The sequence below is a fragment of the Centropristis striata genome, chromosome 19 (assembly GCF_030273125.1).
Source record: "Centropristis striata isolate RG_2023a ecotype Rhode Island chromosome 19, C.striata_1.0, whole genome shotgun sequence".
NCBI classification, from domain to species: Eukaryota; Metazoa; Chordata; class Actinopteri; order Perciformes; family Serranidae; genus Centropristis; species Centropristis striata.
The window spans coordinates 21975738-21994947 of NC_081535.1; the positions used below are offsets into that span (position 1 = coordinate 21975738).

The 19210-nt window shown below is 39.6% G+C and overlaps 1 protein-coding gene across 1 annotated transcript; it reads left to right on the forward strand.

Moving 5' to 3' along the window:
* The first annotated feature begins 4354 nt into the window (after positions 1-4354).
* enc1 (ectodermal-neural cortex 1) lies at positions 4355-18854 on the forward strand. The gene is made up of 3 exons (XM_059358127.1): positions 4355-4646; positions 10743-12558; positions 16663-18854. The coding sequence occupies exon 2, from the start codon at positions 10749-10751 to the stop codon at positions 12522-12524; it is 1776 nt and encodes a 591-aa protein (XP_059214110.1). The 5' UTR covers positions 4355-4646; positions 10743-10748; the 3' UTR covers positions 12525-12558; positions 16663-18854.
* Positions 18855-19210: the final 356 nt, after the last annotated feature.

Here is a 19210-nt window from a genome sequence, read left to right on the forward strand (position 1 = left end):
CCTGGCTCCAACCACAGAACCAGCTTTTTAGACCAGTCTGTCCAACCGCCTTGCATCTCTGTGTCTGATGCCAGCAGTCCCAGCAGACTGCAGCATAAAACAACACACTACCACCACAGACTGATAAAACATCTGCAGCATCTTACTACAGATGTCAAGAGATCTGAGCTTCCTTAAGAAAAAGAGGCGGCTCTGCCCCTTTTTGTAGAGAGCGTCTTTAGGGACCAGTCCAACTTATTATCCAGGTATACACCTAGATACTTAGAACTTGGCACCACCTCCATGTCCACCCCACAGGCATTCACTGGCTGAAGAGGGGGCTTGAACCTGCGGAAATCTATGATCATTTCCTTAGTCTTTGAGGTGTTCAGTAGGAGATAGTTCTTGTGACTCCAGTCACTGAAGGCTTTTATCAGATCCCTATATTCAGATTCCTGTCCATTCCTGATACATGCCACAATCGCAGTGTTGTCCGAGTATTTCTGGATTTGGCAGGACTCAGAGTTGTATTTGAAGTCCCCTGTGTACAGTTTGAACAGGAATGGAGCCAGAACAGTGCCTTGTGGAGCCCCTGTGCTGCTCATTAATCTCCCAGAAAACTAGTTCTCCAACCTGACATACTGTGGCTTTCCTGTCAGGCAATCTGTGATCCAGGAGATAAAGGAAAGATCCACTCCCATCTCTGAAACAGAATCATCCAATACACCATTGAAGTTTTGTAAACAGTCAAACAAATATTATGTTGCCACCAACCAGTCCAACAAGTTTCAGTTTATGACATGTGCCAGCATCCGTGTCCCTCCATGACTGACTTATCACTAGAAGAGGAACAAAACTAGTTCTGTTAGTTTACAACGAGACCAAACCTTTACTTGAGAACAACATGTACTTAGTCTTATATCTTATTTTTACACGTTAAAGAGTTCAATCTTATACCATGTCTTCAAACAGATATCTCAGTTTTTAATTTATATTCCTAAGTAATGTGTATCTTCTTTTGGTGCTGTCTAGTAAATATCATGGTATCAGGTATATCTTGTGTTTTTATTGTGTTCTCAAGGCAAAAAAAATCATAATGGTGTTGGTTTATTTATTTTTAAGAATAGTTTTTATCCATTTTGCCAATATACTCTTTATACAAATATTTCCATATTCGTACATCTTTACTGTTTATATTTGCTGTATTTTAATGTATTTAATGTTTGTTGACTTTTGTCTTCATATTTTCTATTTAAGCTGCCGAAGCCTTAAATAATATAAATCATATTTTAGAATTGTGTTTGTTTGTTCTTATGGACCAATACACCACAGCAAATTCCTTGTATGTGAAAACCTACTTGGCAATAAAAATGATTCTGATTCTGATTTGATCTACAATCATTAGTCAAGTCATTTTTTTTACTAGGCCAATATCACAAATTTGCCTCAAGAGATTTATTATGATATGTAAAAGATGTTGTGTGTACAGAATAACCGAGATTACAGCATAAACAGTGCAAATGACAAGAAAACATAGAACAGTCATTCTTTTTCATAGTGTGCTCTGTGAGAAAGAATACATTACAGAAAGAGAAAAATAAGCTGAAACAATACTTCAAACTCTAAAAGGACACAAATTTAACATAAAGTGGATCTACTTTAATACAAATAATTAGGGACAAAAAAAATTGGTACTCTCAATCTAACAAATAACAAATTTGCTCACACTGCGAATATAATATGTATTTTGTCCAATAGGTGTCTCTGGAGTCATATATAGTTTTTCTTTACACAACTCTAATATAATGTCAAGACTTTTTGCAGATATCACTGTTATTTCAACACATACACACTTTCCAATTTCTATTTGATCCATATTCTGAAGGTTTTTTTTGTAGAGAGGTTTCTTCATATATACTATTCACGATCTGATTTATGGAAAATTTATGAAAGAACTGCAATTGTTTTAAAGCTGCTAACTGATTCATGGAATAATAAAATCTGTAAAAACTTTTGACTCTAATGCATCAACTAAAACAACTACGTCAAATAAAGCAAGAATTTAGATTTTCCAGTGTTCAGATTTGTGTTCTGTAAAATGTATGCAATTTAGAACATATTTGTTAAGATATTATCTCAATAAATATATTCTAAATTGCATTGTTCATCGATGATTTGCATTTCAACAGAACACTTAAAAAATGTCTTACTGCAAGTAAACAACTGGGGAAGTTTCATGGTGTCATATCTATGAGTTAAAATCTTTATACTTTTCACCTTTTCTCTGCTTAAAGAAATATTATTGTTTTTTTTTACACATAAAGTACATAAAGTGGGGTCTGTGACCCTAAACAATAAGAAAGTAAAACTAATGTCTAACAGACACAAAGGTTCATAATTAAATAAATAATCCACTCAGTTCCAGCTTCGGAGCTTCAGCACTAGTCCCAGGAACACTGTGTCCACTAGATGTCTCTCCTCTCATACATATGAAACATTTGCTGCCATAATGAATTTTTCTTCACAACTAAACACACTTCCTTGAGGAACACTGTGCTGTTCTATCCTGAACACAAAGCTGCAATAACAGTGTAATTTCTGTCTTCATAAAAACAGTTGATGGGAAAAGAAACCAGATGCAAGTGTGTCACAGCTCTAATAACCACAACACGAGTACATGAAAACAAACAGAATAATAAGCTCAGAGCCTCGAGGGTCCAATGACGAGTTTAGTCACAGCCAAAAGTCCCGTCAACAGGGACCACAGATGTGACTCACACAAGATGTCCTGGGTATAATTGGACTTCCCGTTTCCAGCCCCTTAACCAAAAACCACAATGTCTTTATAATCCTATAGGATTTATATTGTGTCTGCGGCCTGCAGTGGTCAGTTTGCTGTGACTCAGTTTATGTCCTTTTTCTTCACAGCATTGTTTTTAAATGTACAGAATCACTGTAGTTTTTTATATATATAGTTAAAAACCTAACACAAACAGTCTACCTCCTACTTCCTGTACAGTGGCGATGGATCTGTTCCATGTTTTGCTTTAAAGGTAGATTAAAAATAACAAATGCAGCCTTAATCTTTAATTCTATCCAGTACTATTTGTATCAGTAGATTACTGTTGCTTAACAGTTATTTATCCAAATGAAAAATATGGTAGTAAACTGTAAACTAAACATACATGACACTATTTGTTACTGATTGTTAACAATAATGATGGATTACTAAACAGGCCTTCCAGGCAAAGGGGACCAAAGTGTCAGGGGCCCTTCGATCTTCACCTTCAAATTGTCACTAGAACAGACAGGTATTGACCAGAAATGCAAAATGACCACAAAGAGACACAAAACAACTACAGAGGGACACAAAATGGCGATAAAGGGGGAAAAAAAGACAAATTGGCAATAAAGGTATATAAAACAACCAAAAAAAAAGAAACAGAACCAGAAAGACGAACATATTGACAAAAAAGACCAAAAAGAGACACAAATTGTCGACAAAGAATCACAAAATGATTAAAAAATACACAAAAGGACTACAAAAAGGCAAATTGACCAAAAAGGTAAATAAAACAACCAAAAAAACCCTCATAATAAATCACTAGACACAAAATGACCAAAAAACCAAAGCTCAATTCATATTTTCATAAATGATATATATAGATATTGAAAGAAAGTGTAAGTATTATATATTTCTGCAAAAGCAAAGGTCCATTCATTGACACTTTACTGTGTTACAATTTCCCCCAACAAGCAAACTGTTACACTCTACACATTTCTTGCTCTCATTTAATATCACTCTGGTAATCTTGTCCTTCTCGGTGAAAATATATCAATTGTATTATTATTAAGTGCACATAATATTTTCCTATAGCAAAACATGTCTAGTGTAGTATGAAAGCACAAATAATGAGATTCACTTGGTCCTATACTTGTGGTTGGGCAGTTCTACAGATAATTTTGCTGGTTCAACAGATAAAGATAATAATGTAATTATACATATCTATAGCGTAGTTCAAATAGTCTGCGTTTTGAAGAAACATTTAAACAAAATAAATGTTACAATTGCCCTCAGTCTCCCCTATCTTTATCCAGAACATTACATCAAACAATCTCAAGCGCTCCTACCTAATCCAAACATTTTATAAAGAAGAATAAAGTATTTTAAATAGAAATTATTCAACCTAAATAATCTAAATTAGACGGTTATGTGTTTGTTTGTTTGTTTGTTTGTTTGTTTGTTTGTTTGTGTGGGAGGAAACTCCTCTCTCTCTCTCTCTCTCTCTCTCTCTCTCTCGGTGTAAACACACCCATCGACTCCAGTGAGAGAGGAGTGGGAGCGCAGGAGGAGGAACCGTCACATCGGAGCAGAGCAGTGCCGCTGGAGGAACGCCTCCAAAACATCTCATCCTTTTACGCAAAAAAAGCCTGTTTCATTCCATGCGGTGCCGTTTGTATTAATATATATACAACCTCCGGACTCTCACAGACACCTCATTGTAGTATCGGCATCATCCTGACCGATTATCCGCCAGTTTTTCGGGAATAAACCTCGGAGTTGTTCCACTACCCGAGCGCATACGGCTTGCATCGTGGCTCTTTCAGAAGTGGCATGTTCGAGGGATACTGCGGACACAATTGAACTCCTGCTTTCACCCGAAGAGGTAAATCTATCACACTCATTCATCACATCTATTCGGCGATATCTTATACGCAGATTATTATAATGTAACAGCATCCCTTTCTGATCACCTGATGATGGAAAACTCCGAAAGCGCAACAAAAAAACAGGCGAATGGACAAAAGATTTCTGTTGGCATTCCTGGTTTTTATCAGAATTATGTTGTTTTTATGATTTACCAAGCGCTTATTTCCACTATGAGATCTCCCCTGGGTCCTTTGTGCTCTCTTAGGCATCTTGTTCCTGCATACTCATGCATGCTCGAGATGTTTTTCATGTTTTAAAGGCGACATCAGGTGTGACCTGCTCTTCCTGCTGATAAGAAACACTATTTTCTAAGAGCTTTGGTTGACCTCCGATCTGTGCATACAGACTATAAATCTGAGATTAGGATTTATGTAGATCAATAGCTGCTGGTGTGTCCTCTTGTTTTGCATCTTGTTTCATTTTCCCCCACCACCAAGTGGCAGATGTACAGAACTGGCCCATATAATAAGCCTGGTGTTTACTTTTGAAGTCTCTCCCACCGATCCCTCTTCCTGAGTCCACGAACACCTGGCAATGATTTTAAACAGACTGAGCCAGCCAGGCCTCAGATATAGAGTCCAGAGGCAGCATGTGCATGCCTTTTTTTTTTGACTGTGTGCTTTGTGAGTGTGGCATGTATGTGCTTTCCTGTTATGTGCCTGTGGATCTGTTTTCTGTAGAGGGGGATGAGGATGACAACTCTCACAGCCATCCAGCCAAGCGCTCACTCTCACACTGCTGGCATATTTTCTTTCTCTCAGGGCACGCTGGTGTGAATGTACTGACAGAAAATAGCCTGTGACACCAAGGACAAGTTACCATGAACACTGACTGTATATCATGGTCATTGGTCATTGTTTTTTGGGGCTGCCGTTTAAAATAAGCAAATAAATAGGTGATTTTTTTCATTTATCTGTTTTTTTTTTGGTCTAAAAATGTTAAAACGTCATAAGAAATGCCCTCAATGGCTTTTTCAAACTGCTTGTTTTGTCTGACCAACAATCCAAAACCCTCAATATAGTCAAATTTCTTTGATATGCAACAAAAATGTATAGCAGTTTGGGTCCCGTGGGTGCTGAAAATCCCTGAAAACACTTGAATTTTAATGTGGTAATTTTAAGGTTTGAAAAGTGCTTCAATCTCATTGGAATACAGATTATATAGGATGCCATGTGTACTAAGAAACAGGATATACATTTGAAATAATCTTTGAATTTGTCACCTTTCTGTTGAATGCTGCCTTTGACACGCAATCTTGGTTGTTTATAGCACAATAACATCTAATTTAATGTGATAAAGAAGTAGAATAATTAGTATACTGTCAACACTGTATTTATTGTCTGTAAATACATCATTTAGCACAGCTGTAAGGTGCTGGAAAAGCTTGAAAACAAACCTTGAAAATGCTTTAATTAAACAAAGGTTTAGGAGTTTTTAGTGAATTAACGGCTGTTGATTAATTCTTTATTGCTTAACTAATTGATTAATATTTCCACTGCGGATGGTTTATGCTGACATAAAAAAGCTCACAACTAATATGCAAATAACCTCCAAGGGATAAACAGCCATGTAATAAACTCTCTTCACTCGCTCTCTTCACTCGCTATCAAGTCAAAGTGAATGCAAATGAAAAAATATTGTATTTCTTCTACCACCAGCAGTAACCCAAGCTAGTTATTACCTTTCCTCGGGCAAGATTACAAACATGTAGTGTGTATTTATTTGCTTTTTAAAAAAATAAAATAAAATAAAAGCCATTTGTTCATTCTCATTCTCAGTAGATAAAAAAGTGACAGTCAGTCAGTTGCCAAACTTGTCAACATTTTCAAAGTTTTCCTTGATAGACCACAAACACCATCCTCATAATTAATAGCGGACAGGCTGCAACAAACAATTCTTTTTATCCTGGATTAATCTGTCAATCCTTTTCTTGATTAATTGGGTTGGTTGGTCTACAAAATGCCAGAAAATGTGTGAAAAATGTCCATCAAAGTTTTCAAACTGGTTGTTTTGTCCAAAGCCTCACATTTGAGGCTGAAATCAGTGAATGTTGATATGTATATGTAATGTTGATGATATAGTTGCTGAATAATTGATATGAGCACCTTGCTACCCTCTGGGTCTTTTGTACACACGTTGTTGAGTGTGAATAATCAGATTAAGTTAAATGGGTTTCAGTAATCTGATTCCCCAATAATCTGTGTTTACTTGTGTTGGGTTAATGTGCATCAGATTTTTTTTCCTTTTTGGCATAAAATAATAAAACATCCTTAGTGGACAGGTGTAGGGGACAAGCTGTAACAAAGGACAAATTCACATTTAAATTACAAATAAATGAACACAGGGGTTTCAGGGGCTGCAGGTTTAGCTGCTAATCCAGGCTTTATCCTTTTGTATGCAAATGGGGAAAAAAGTATGTTGTATTACTGCTCTTCTTCTCTTTGTTCAGCTCTCCTGCACTCACTGTATGTTTGAGAGAGCTCAGCCATCCAAGGACAGCTTTGTTTATTGTTTGATGAAATGCAAAAACACCTTTAGTGATGCAGAATTGCTATGAGCATAAAACTGTTGATTTGTGCTCATTTTTTTTTTAACATACTTTGGACTAATTGAAGTGTTTATTTGCCTGTCAGTTACTTTGCCTCATACCTGGACTACTGAAGGTTATGTTTATTAAAATGCTAATTATTAGCATCTGCAAAACCTTTCCAATTTACTGCCTGACTTATTAGGGCCACTTATTCAAATCAAGCCATTTACAACTCCCAATTAGAAAACATGAGCTGTGTCAGTACTCTCTCTCTCTCTCTCTCTCTCTCTCTCTCTCTCTCTCTCTCTGAGCGTGTGTGTGTGTGTGTGTGTGTGTGTGTGCGCGTGCGTGTGTGTGTGTGTGTGTAGGAGGAGACATGTGCAGGTGAAAGAGCAGGCTGAGATATTCTCATTATAGCTGAGCCAGAGGCCATAAGAAGACGGGTTGCCAGTTTTGTCAGAGCTAGAATGCAATAAATCCTGTTGAACCAAGGCTGCGGTTGGTTTGCATTCAATCAAATTATGATAAATAATACTGCTCCTCTTATTATTGTTATGATGAACATACTTCATGTATAATATATGAGAATACATTCAAGTGGAAGATATTCTCATTGAAACATTTAACAATGTTTTATCCCTTTAAAAGTGTATCACTGTCTGGTAGTCTTTGGTCCATTCAAGCATTTTAGTTTTAACATTAAATCAGATTTGTCTTTGGTGAGTCACTCAGAATAGAATAACAAGACAAGATAAGATTTGACAGCTTTGACAGCAGCTCTGTGAGGTTATACTTTGAGCTAAATGCTAACATCAGCACGCTAACCAAGCAGCAACTTCCGTTGCTGAAAAATGGAGCCAATGCGGAAATGCCCCAAAAACTGCAGTTCCTCAAATGGCCACATGGGCTAGCTCCAGTGAGGAAATCCCCATAGACCCCTATATTAAAATGGGGCAATAATAAATATGTTTATAGCCTGGTACAATATACCGATTGGTCTCTAAAGTTAATTATATTAGGGCTTAAAGTTCTTCAATAATGAATTTTACTTATATGTGCAATATTCCATCTTTAACTGCGGCCTCTGTCTACATTGTATATAATGTTCCTTAAGTATATATTTTTTGGTTCAAATTGTTAATACTTTTTATATTTCTACTTGTTTAATTGTACATTTTTAATACTTTTAAAAATATTTTTTCCTGTTAAAGGAGACTACATGTCAAAAAGACAACGTTAATAAATATTATTGTAAGCAGGTGTAAACATGCCAACATTTCTTATTCAATAGTACAGCTGAGGCTGATGAGAATTTCATTATTTGGTCATAAATCAAAGTATTAGACAAATTGAATTTTGACCACTCTATGAAAATTCAGGGGGCCACCAAAGTTATTACAATACATCCCGAGGGGAACATGAATGCATGTATTACATTTCATGATAATCCATCCAACAGTTGTTGAGTTTGAGAACTTCTCAGAAGACACTATAAACAAAAAGCCAGCGGATTACCAAAGTTATTACGTGCGATCATCTGGGACCCATGAATCTCTGTACCAAACTTATTAATAATCCGTGCAATATTTGTGGAGATATTTCAGTCTGGTGGACCAAAGTTGTGGACTTGTGGACTCATCCCTGGAGCCCTGTTACTAAAAACATGAAACTTATACAATGAACCTGAATACAAATGAACATTTTTATGAAGCAGTCACACATTCTTAACAATACTCTTGAAAAACAATACGTTATCTCCCATCCTCGCAGGCTGTCTCACCTGGTTTAAGTTTTGGTTCATGTTTTGAAGGCTTAGCTTGGAATGCAGTGCAAGTAGTTTAAATACCTTGACAGCTGCAACAAAACAGCCAATATGGGTGTCTGGGTGGCAGCTGGTTCAGGGAGTTAGTTTAACAGGAATTTAGTCCTTTCCCTGGAACTTATAACACAGAATAATAAAGTTCTGTTGGAGCCAGAGGTGTTAGTGGGACCAGAAAGCCCCATTGGAGTTTTTACATTCCGGGATCAAGCATGATTGTCTATTCATGAAACAGCATTGTGAGGATTTTGTGGCAGATGATGCAACTAAAGGGAAATGGAAGCTGACCTCTTCTCTCCGCAGCCGGGTTGCAGAGTAATTTTTTATGATGCTTGGGAACTTTTGAACTCTCAAAGTAGTTCACCAAAAATCTTTCTTTTGAGAATCAAACATGTACCTCCTGTTGGTTTGTAAAACAATGGCAGTGCTCACATTTCCTCAAAAATAAAGATATAGACAAAAACACTGTCTGTGTCATGTTACCACTCTCTTCAAAGCTCTGAAGCTCTGCAGGAAGTCTGTTATTTCAACTTAAAGTTTTATTGATGTTTTCATACTGTAGAACAAAAGACTCTTGCACAACGTCCTCTTCACTAGCAGACTTTCATTAGGGTATTTTTCTGCTATTTTCCCTGTTAACGGGATTTTAAATCTCTGACTGCAAATGGAGAGAAGAGTGTGCATCATTGATTCATGGTCTTCTCCACACGTGTCAATCTACAGGTGTGCATTAGTTGTGCTCCTTTACTTTTGAAAGGGAAAACTTGTCATCATTGGCATCTGCAGCCCTTGCTGTCAGTAAGTAAACAAGGGACAACAACCTCATAGCATGCCTGTTTCGACACTAAAAAGGCAGATTTATTTTTAGTTTATAATTAGGATAATTGGGCTTGAGGTTTACTCCCAACATTAAGCAATCTTCTCTCTATCTTTCTCCTTACATCACTAGGAGAGGCCGAGAAAAGAACTTGTGAAAGAGAAAATGTCTGTCAAAGAGTCTGACAGCTGTGGATTTACTAGGTCAGACGGGGGCTGTGTACCTCTGCAGTGCTGGAGGCACTTGACATATCGAGAAATTGGGTGGAATGAATGCAAGCTCCGAGCGAGGACAGGGCAAGGACAGTGAAGATGGGAACTGAGGGCAGTGGAGTAAATTCTGTGCATTACTCAGAGGCTTAAAGGAATCATGCTGTCTCTTGCGTTCCTCTTTTCTTAAAGAGCTCTGCAAAGGGGACTCTTACTTGTAAATCATGGTATCTCTAAAAGAGGGGGATTAGTGCTGCTTGGGGTTGAAAGTAGAAAAGCCTTGTGGTTTCTTAGAGAAGACAATTGTTATCTACTTGACCTTCATAACTCCCAGGCGTATGCTGTTTTCTAACTTTTAATCACTGGATCTCTTGCTTAATGTCTTTCTATCTCTTGGGAAGGATTGCAATAATCACCCGAAATTGCACATCATTTACTATATTAAGGATTTTAGGGCTGCAAAATGTAATATTTAAGCTGAATATAGAGGGGTCATGGCAGAGAATACAATTTAATAAGAAAAGTTAGGCCCACTATAGGACTATAAAACCAATTATGTTGATTAGCCTATGGCAAACCATAGGATTTCTACCAAAAAAAAAAAATTAACAACAAGAATCCACAACTTTAAATATGAAATGCATTTAAAAGAGATTTTTCTTTTCTTTTCTTTTCAGGATTCAATGAAAATGTCCGTGTGCGTCCATGAGAACCGGAAATCACGAGCCAGCACTGGCTCGATGAACATCTACCTGTTCCACAAATCCTCCTATGCCGACAGTGTCCTCATGCACCTCAACTCGCTGCGGCAGCAACGGCTCTTCACAGACGTCATGCTCCATGCAGGCAGCCGCTCCTTCCCCTGCCATCGCGCCGTGCTGGCTGCCTGCAGCCGCTACTTTGAGGCCATGTTCAGCGGCGGGCTGAGGGAGAGCCAGGCCAGTGAGGTTGACTTCCGTGACTCCATCCACCCAGAGGTTTTAGAGCTCCTGCTGGATTACGCATACTCATCGCGTGTGGTCATCAATGAGGAGAATGCAGAGTCACTACTGGAGGCTGGGGACATGCTAGAGTTTCAGGACATCCGGGACGCCTGTGCTGAATTCCTAGAGAGAAACCTTCATCCAACTAACTGTCTTGGCATGCTGTTGCTGTCGGATGCCCACCAGTGCACCAAGCTGTCAGAGCTCTCCTGGGGCATGTGCCTCAGCAACTTTCCTGCAATTTGCAAGACAGAGGACTTCCTCCAATTGCCCAAAGATATGGTGGTGCAGCTTTTGTCACATGAGGAGCTAGAGACGGAAGATGAGAGACTGGTTTATGAAGCTGCGCTTAACTGGATCAACTATGACCTGGAAAAGAGGCACTGCCACCTTCCGGAGCTCCTGAGAACGGTCCGTCTGGCCCTGCTGCCTGCCATCTTTCTCATGGAGAACGTTTCAACAGAAGAGCTGATCAACGCAAAGCCCAAGAGCAAGGAGCTGGTGGATGAAGCCATCCGCTGTAAGCTGAAGATCCTGCAGAATGATGGCGTAGTGAACAGCCCATGTGCTCGACCGAGAAAGACCAGCCATGCCCTATTCCTTCTGGGAGGGCAGACTTTTATGTGTGACAAGTTGTACCTGGTGGACCAGAAAGCCAAAGAGATCATCCCCAAGGCCGACATTCCCAGTCCCAGAAAGGAGTTCAGTGCCTGCGCTATCGGCTGTAAGGTGTATATCACTGGCGGTAGAGGCTCAGAGAATGGTGTGTCCAAAGATGTGTGGGTCTACGATACCGTCCACGAGGAATGGTCAAAGGCAGCACCCATGCTCATTGCCAGGTTTGGGCACGGCTCTGCGGAGCTGAAACACTGCCTCTACGTGGTTGGAGGTCACACGGCAGCGACTGGCTGCCTCCCAGCTTCGCCGTCTGTATCACTCAAACAGGTAGAGCAGTTTGATCCAGTAGCAAACAAGTGGACCATGGTGGCTCCTTTGAGAGAGGGTGTCAGCAACGCAGCTGTGGTCAGCGTCAAGCTCAAGCTCTTTGCCTTCGGAGGAACCAGCGTCACCCACGACAAGCTGCCCAAGGTGCAGTGCTATGACCCGCAGGAGAACCGATGGTCTGTGCCCGCGTCCTGCCCGCAGCCGTGGCGCTACACTGCCGCTGCAGTGCTGGGAAACCAGATCTTCGTCATGGGCGGGGACACAGAGTTCTCAGCATGCTCGGCTTATAAGTTCAGCAGTGAGAGCTACCAGTGGACTAAAGTGGGCGACGTGACAGCCAAGCGGATGAGCTGCCAGGCTGTGGCGTCGGGGAACAAACTGTATGTGGTGGGTGGGTACTTTGGCACTCAGCGGTGTAAAACTCTGGACTGCTATGACCCGACGCTGGATGCGTGGAACAGCATCACTACTGTGCCATATTCGCTCATTCCAACTGCGTTCGTCAGCACCTGGAAACATCTGCCTGCTTGAGACCCGAACCCTCTACCTACACCCTTTCCATGAGGTAAGTTTGACATATAATTTAAAGGGGGGAGTACTACTGCATAAAAAGTGCATTATGTTTGGGTCTAAAATCTACAAGTTTTAAAATGAAAAAGTTCTGGTGTTGAGCTTAACAGACCTCTATAACCCCATCCTCATCAGATTGTAATCATGTTTATTTTTTAGAAAAACATTTTTGCGATGTCATGGAGAAATACTACACTACCCACAATCCTAAAGAGTAACAGCAATGTCTGATTGGTGGAGCTTGCTCATACCATGGACATGATATGCGGACAAAAGTCTGCACTAAACTATTATATCCCAATGGTTTATGGGGAAAGTAGTTCCTTCACTCTTAAAATATGTACACAGTCTTGTACCTTTGCCTGTTTTTTCACTTTCAAATCTTTTTTTTCTCCTTAAAATTAAAGGATTTTATGTCAACTATCTATCTTTATAGTTGGTTGGCTTGGTTCCAGACTAAAAAAAAAAATATTTGTAAGGATTTTCTGAGTCATCAGTGGAGTAGATTCATAGGAAATTCACTTCCGGAACTGGATATGATCAAAAACGGACCTAACTGTTGGTGATCAGGTTGCATTGTAGGTGATGTTGGATCCAGCTTCCTGCTGTATTGATATAGAACTGTCCATATTGAATCCAATAATAATTTAGATCAATGCTAAAGCAGTGGGGTACTCTTTCCAGAGTTTGACTTCTTCTTTTCCTTTAATGTTAGTTGCATTTTATTGTATTTACCCATGCATTTATTTGTGTCTACATTAATCATAGCCCAATCAGTGTGGTGTTTTTGAGGTAGACACAAATATCAGTATTTTATATTTAAAAAATATATATAAATATACATAAATATAAAGATATGTTGGCCGCAGTTCCATTTCCACACTTGGCTGCACATAAATAAACTCATTTTGGCAGTGATTCAAATCTGGCAAAGATACAGATATAAAGAGGTTAACAATATATAAGAATACAACCCATAAAACATTAATGTACTGTGATTTATATTTGCAAATGTGTTTGCCGTTTTTATCAGATATGTAAGTAAGAGTCTTCTCTTCTAGAGGAGTGCGAGAGGGGGATGGGTGGGGGGATTGATGGGGGCTTGTGTGTGTTAGTTAAGTGAGTTATGTGGCTGTGGGGATGGGCCGAAGGACAGAGAGGGTAATTGAAAGAGAATAGGATACTTTTATTGCTCCTGTGGGGGAAATCCCTCTAAGAGAGGAAAAGGGGGTCTGGCAATTAGACAAGCCACACACCAGCAGGCTACAACACCCTGGCGAGGCTAATCCACTTTCAGTCGCCTTCCTTTTGACGAGGTTATGGTCTTTACGCAGGGTGAGAGGGAAGGCAGTCGGCAACTCACGCAGTGTCGGAAACGATTCATCATGAGTTGCAAGTGGAGGTGACTAAGAGAAGTGGCAGCAGGGGAAGTGAGTTGTAGGGTTAGAGAGCACTAAGCACTCCCCCCCCCTCAGCTCAGCTCACTCAGACACACATCATCCCTGATCGTGGTGGTCTCGCTGTGAGAACAATACAGTCTCTTTTGCCTCCATCTATTTCTTCTTTACCTCGTTCTAACCCTGCTCTCCTGCACTGATGATAAACAGGCCAGACGCATGTGGAGCATGGGTAGTCAGCTGGCAAAGCTGATCTTTCTGCGCACTGCAGGCTCACCATCACATCGCACAATCGCTACACTGATGCCCCCCACACATACCCATGCAGGCAGTCCTTTTCATTTCGCTGTATTTATTGAAATGGCTGGGGGCCCTCAGCTCGCGAGAAAAGCCAAGGAGAGAAGTAGAGTGACTCCCCAGCTGTCTAACGCAGCACAGTTTCCCATTTGATAATGCCAGGAAGCAGCTCAGAGCTGCTTCACTGCTGCTATACTGCGATGTTCGTCCCCTCCACAGGATGAAATATTTGTTAAGACTTATTATTCCCTTTCTTTGTAGTGACTCATCTCTGAAAAGGAGAGACGACACTGAAGGTTTGAACTATCTCTAAGCCATTGCAACACAGTGTTCAGTGAAGGATATAATCCTGCCACTAATTTAATACAGAATTTGTTTTTTTGGTGTGCCTGCCTGTCATGGCAACTGACAGTCTACTCACTGAACGCGGTGAAAAGACGATATGTGGAGGAATGGAAAAGAAGGCTGACTGTTTAGGAATGAAAGGGGAAGGAAGTATGTTAGACCTCACAGAAGGAGATTGTAGCTGTGAGAGAAAGAAGAAATTCTCTCTCAGTTTTTCCCAGGGGAACAATTCTAGCTTGTCTGAGATCCCCCCTTTTTTTTCTCCTGACTGACAAAATCAAATAGCGCACTATTTTTGCCATATTTTCAGGATGACTGTTGGTGATTTTAGATATTTAGAAGTTCCTTTCACACAGAAACATAACAGAAACCAAATACAGGCATCATTGTTTGTTAGAATGGAATAAGTAATTTAACTGAGATGCAGCTTTGGGGCAACGAAAGTGTAATATTCTAATGTCTAAATGTAATATGTAACTGACAAATGAGTCAGTCTCTACATACACTTTCCAATTAAGAAGCAGAAGTGTTATGGGTTTAATGAGACATTTTGGGAAACTTGGTTAGTTCCTTTTGCTGACAAGACCTCTAAAACTAAATTGAAGCTAACCAACAGCTGTGCCAATATCCCAAAATGTCTTACTACCTCTTTAAAACATTTTCTGTAAGGGTAATGGAATGTTCACACTGGGTGTTATTAGGTACAAAGTCATGCAAAGACCTGACCAAAGAAAATTTAAACTCAAGCAGACAAGACAAGACAGTCAAGACATTTTCCTGATGCTATCTTGTGAAAGCCTATTAGCTTTGAGATTGTCCTGCACAGCATAGCTCTGTCCAGAAAACAAGCATTTTAAAAAGTTGTCTGTTTTACGGGAATACCTGACAAAGCAAGTTGTAGGTATTTTGGCATACTTTTTAATCCATTTATTGCAATAATTGGGTACATATTATTGCTGTAGTCATCCAGGCACCTGGAGAAGGCTATAAAATTCATCAACCTGTGTACACCTTTCGGAAAATATTTTTAATCTAGACAAGTTTGGTTCGGTTTTGTAACGCATCTGGGACTTTCACATAAGCTACAGCAATAGTGGTTATTTCAGCTACGAATGAGGATAGAAAGTAATGGCTGCATTGTTTACATTGGTGCGTCTCGCATGTTTGCGTAGTCATGTACACATTCAACCACGTCCCCAAGTCTCAACTGCTAGTTAGCTGCTCGGTTTTTAGCTGTGTGTCTGCCTGGCATACTCTATGTCGTCTTAGTTGGATGGCTGATTTAACACGCCAGTAGCTATCTGTTGTAATCGCCATCCAGCAGTCAATCGTGAGAGCCACAAACTAAGCAGAAAAACTTGCTACATGCTCACACTTGCTAGCGCTAAGAAGGCAATAGCAAGTAGCACTTTTCTCTCTCAAATAAGATAACGGTACTCCAATAAAAGACACGTGTGATTGCATGTGTCGCTTCCATGAGTTGTATTTACCTTGGTTAAACAACATCTCTATACCCACATTGCTACTGGGTAAAAAGTGCTTTTCAAGTCTGACTTATTCACTCATCACATGTACGTCCTCTGGCAAAAACCGCGAGGGAAAGACCCACGTCCAAACAGAGATAGCTGATGTTATTACATTCACATTCGACACGTAGAAGGCTGCCAAGCCTGTAGCCATCTGTACTGTACAAATAAGTACATATTAAGAAAAAGCTTTAAAAAAGGAAAGGTCAGAGTGAAATTCTGAGCGTAAAAACACACTCAGATGTGAAAAGTGTAGTAGGCTGAGGGGGAGATAAGAAGCTAGGCGAAGGAAACAGAGTAGGTGGATTCAACACATCTATTAGTCTAGCAGGAGATACAGAGCAGATATATCAGAGATACTTTTACAATGTAAAGTAAGAAAATGTTTTTGGAAAAGGTTGTGAGGTCTTGTTTTCCTAGATATGTATTATTTTTAAGCTTCCTTTGTGCTTTGAATAACTAAAAAGTCACCTTTAAACAGTTTTTTACTGTTTTGGTTGCCCATTTAACCTATTATTCTTTTCTCTCCCTCAGATTTCCCCCGTTTTGCATCATCTACTGGACTCCAACTGTGAAGAAGCACACATTATCTTACTCTAAAAGAGACACTGAGCAGTGATGTACAGACACCGGCATTCATCTTCATGTTGCAAAAGACGCAGAGACCGGACAAAAGCCGGACGCTTTACTGGAACGATGTCGCCTCTCGTTTCCGAGAGGGAAGCTTGAGGCTTACAGTACAGTACACCAAACAAACAAACAAACAAACTGCTGCTTGCTATATGAGCCACAAACTCCGACCTTGTGTACATCTGACATATCAGACTTGTGCTTTCATGCTGCCATACGAAGACTGCAAACATTACACAACCTGCATTTTTCCTCATTTAGTCATGATGGGCTTGTGAGGATCTTTATTGATGTTTTTCTCTATGATAAAAAAAAATACTCTTTTCATCAAGGCTGCAGTGTATAGCATGATGGATGTTCTATTTAGGCTGAGGGAGGGAGTATGCAATGATTGGTGTGCTAAAGGACAGTTTGACTGAATATAGCTGATTTTTTAAAGGCACAATGAAGGAGCAAATCACCCTCTTCTCTCCTCTAATAAGCTCTTTTGTTTGACCCCTTATATCTTTTTTTCCACTGCTATTAAAGACGTGCTCTGACACAGAAGCAAAACCATCGAGTGCTCCTCTTATGAAGGCTTTGGCAGTTTGCTGTCACTGCGAGGTGTTGACGACCAACACCAGCTGAGGTTGAAGGAGGATGGAAGGGATGTGTGCGTGGCCGGTGGGGGGTCGAGGTGCCTCGAGGTCACGACCCTTAAATGTTTTCTGTTCCTCAGCTACGCATTAACGCCCGCTGAGCGCCGGTTAACTAACCCACTGTACACAGTGTTTGGATTCATCGCTTCAGAAAGAACACTGTCACATTCAGCTGTGCGCTTAATGCTGTAAAAGACCGGCTGTGCTTCTGTTATTCTGATAAAAGCAGTCGCTCGCTTGCTGAGTCATGGCTGAACCCTTTCAAGAGCATGTCCACTCATAGTGATTCAGTAAAAACTGGCATGAACTCTTTTCTGTGGTCACAGAAATCTTGTCACCTTAACCTGAACTGAGAATGAATCAGTTTCTTTTTAAAAACTCGCTGCAATGTAGTCTTAATTTATATGACAATGATTACTCTGTTATGTTAATATGTTTAATCCTATTTATTTCTTCTTCTGCCTGCATTCTTATGTGAATGTATGTTCGGGTTATGTTATGCATGGCCAGGTGTTGTGTTTTTATTTGATCTCAGTTGGGCTGCATTTTGCACAATTCAGTCTTTCCCAGTAGGAACTTCTTTTTAAAGAGACAGATGTGAGACTCTCACAGAGTGTGGATGGGAGAGGGAGAACGGCTCGGATTACTGATGGTGTAACGCAGTTCAGGCCGTAAGGTTGCTGCCCAAATAAGAAGACTGAACAGGGTTAAAATAAATTTTCATTTTCTCTTTTATGGGAGACACTACAGGTTAATAGGATAAAAAGTTTTAACTATAACTCACCATAAAATCTTCCCCAGATGATTACTTACATTAAGAAAATATATTTTTTGCATGTTTAAATATGCAAATGAGGCATTATCATATTAAAAATAGTTTAACTTTTGTTGAAATTGGATCTTTTTTTATCCCTTCAAGAAAATACTGTCAACAGCCATAAAAAAAAATCTAAATCATGTTTTTAGGAATAAAATGTCACACAAATCAGGCCGTGAATGATACATGTGAGATTTCTGGCTCAGAGTTTGAGAAATATAACTAATAGATATCTTACTGACTTCCCCAGTTTATTATTTGCATTGACATTATTTTTGTGTTACACGTTTTCTGAAATGTTATGTGTAAATATGCAAATGAGGCATCATCTAATATTAATTTTAGGTGTATTTAAGAGAAATCTAAAGACGCAAACAGCCAAAGTGTAGTAAAACAAAAACCTATTTCCACTAGTCTGAAAGAAGATGTGTTATGGAAGGAAAATAGCCCAGAATCTCAAAATTGACCAGTGGATTAAAACATGTTTTTGCCTGTAGTGTCTCACCTTAAGCTCTAACCTGGGTCCAAGACTGTCTCAAACAAAACAGGAAGATATGAACCAGAAAACAGATAAGGCTGCTGGAACGGTGCAGAGTGTGACCCAGTAACTAATCCTGACATGGCTAAGAATGTGACAGTCTTTTGCAGCTGTCCTTGGAACAGCTGCAAAAGACTGTCACATGTGCTAACTTGGCTCTTCAGGGTGTTAACCCACAGTTTTCTTCACCGTTAGCTTGTGAAAGAGTTGAATCCAGTAAGCTGTGCATTGATAAGGGCAGACACCGCAGTGCTTTTCACCATAGTGTCAATAATGCACATTAAAAAATAAAGAAAAAAAGAACATTGCAAGTTCCTAAAGACCAAAAAGAGAGAATGTCTTAAAAACTTGCATATGTAGGCTAATACTTGGTAATCAGTGTTTTTGTCTCTATGTCTGTCTAAGTGACTTGAACATTGACGTTTTACATTTGAATATTAATGAAGTCATTGAATTTCA

What these genes read in the sequence shown, in the direction of transcription:
- enc1 (XM_059358127.1), top strand. Translation starts at nt 10,749, where the DNA reads ATGAAAATGTCCGTGTGCGTCCATGAGAACCGGAAATCACGAGCCAGC.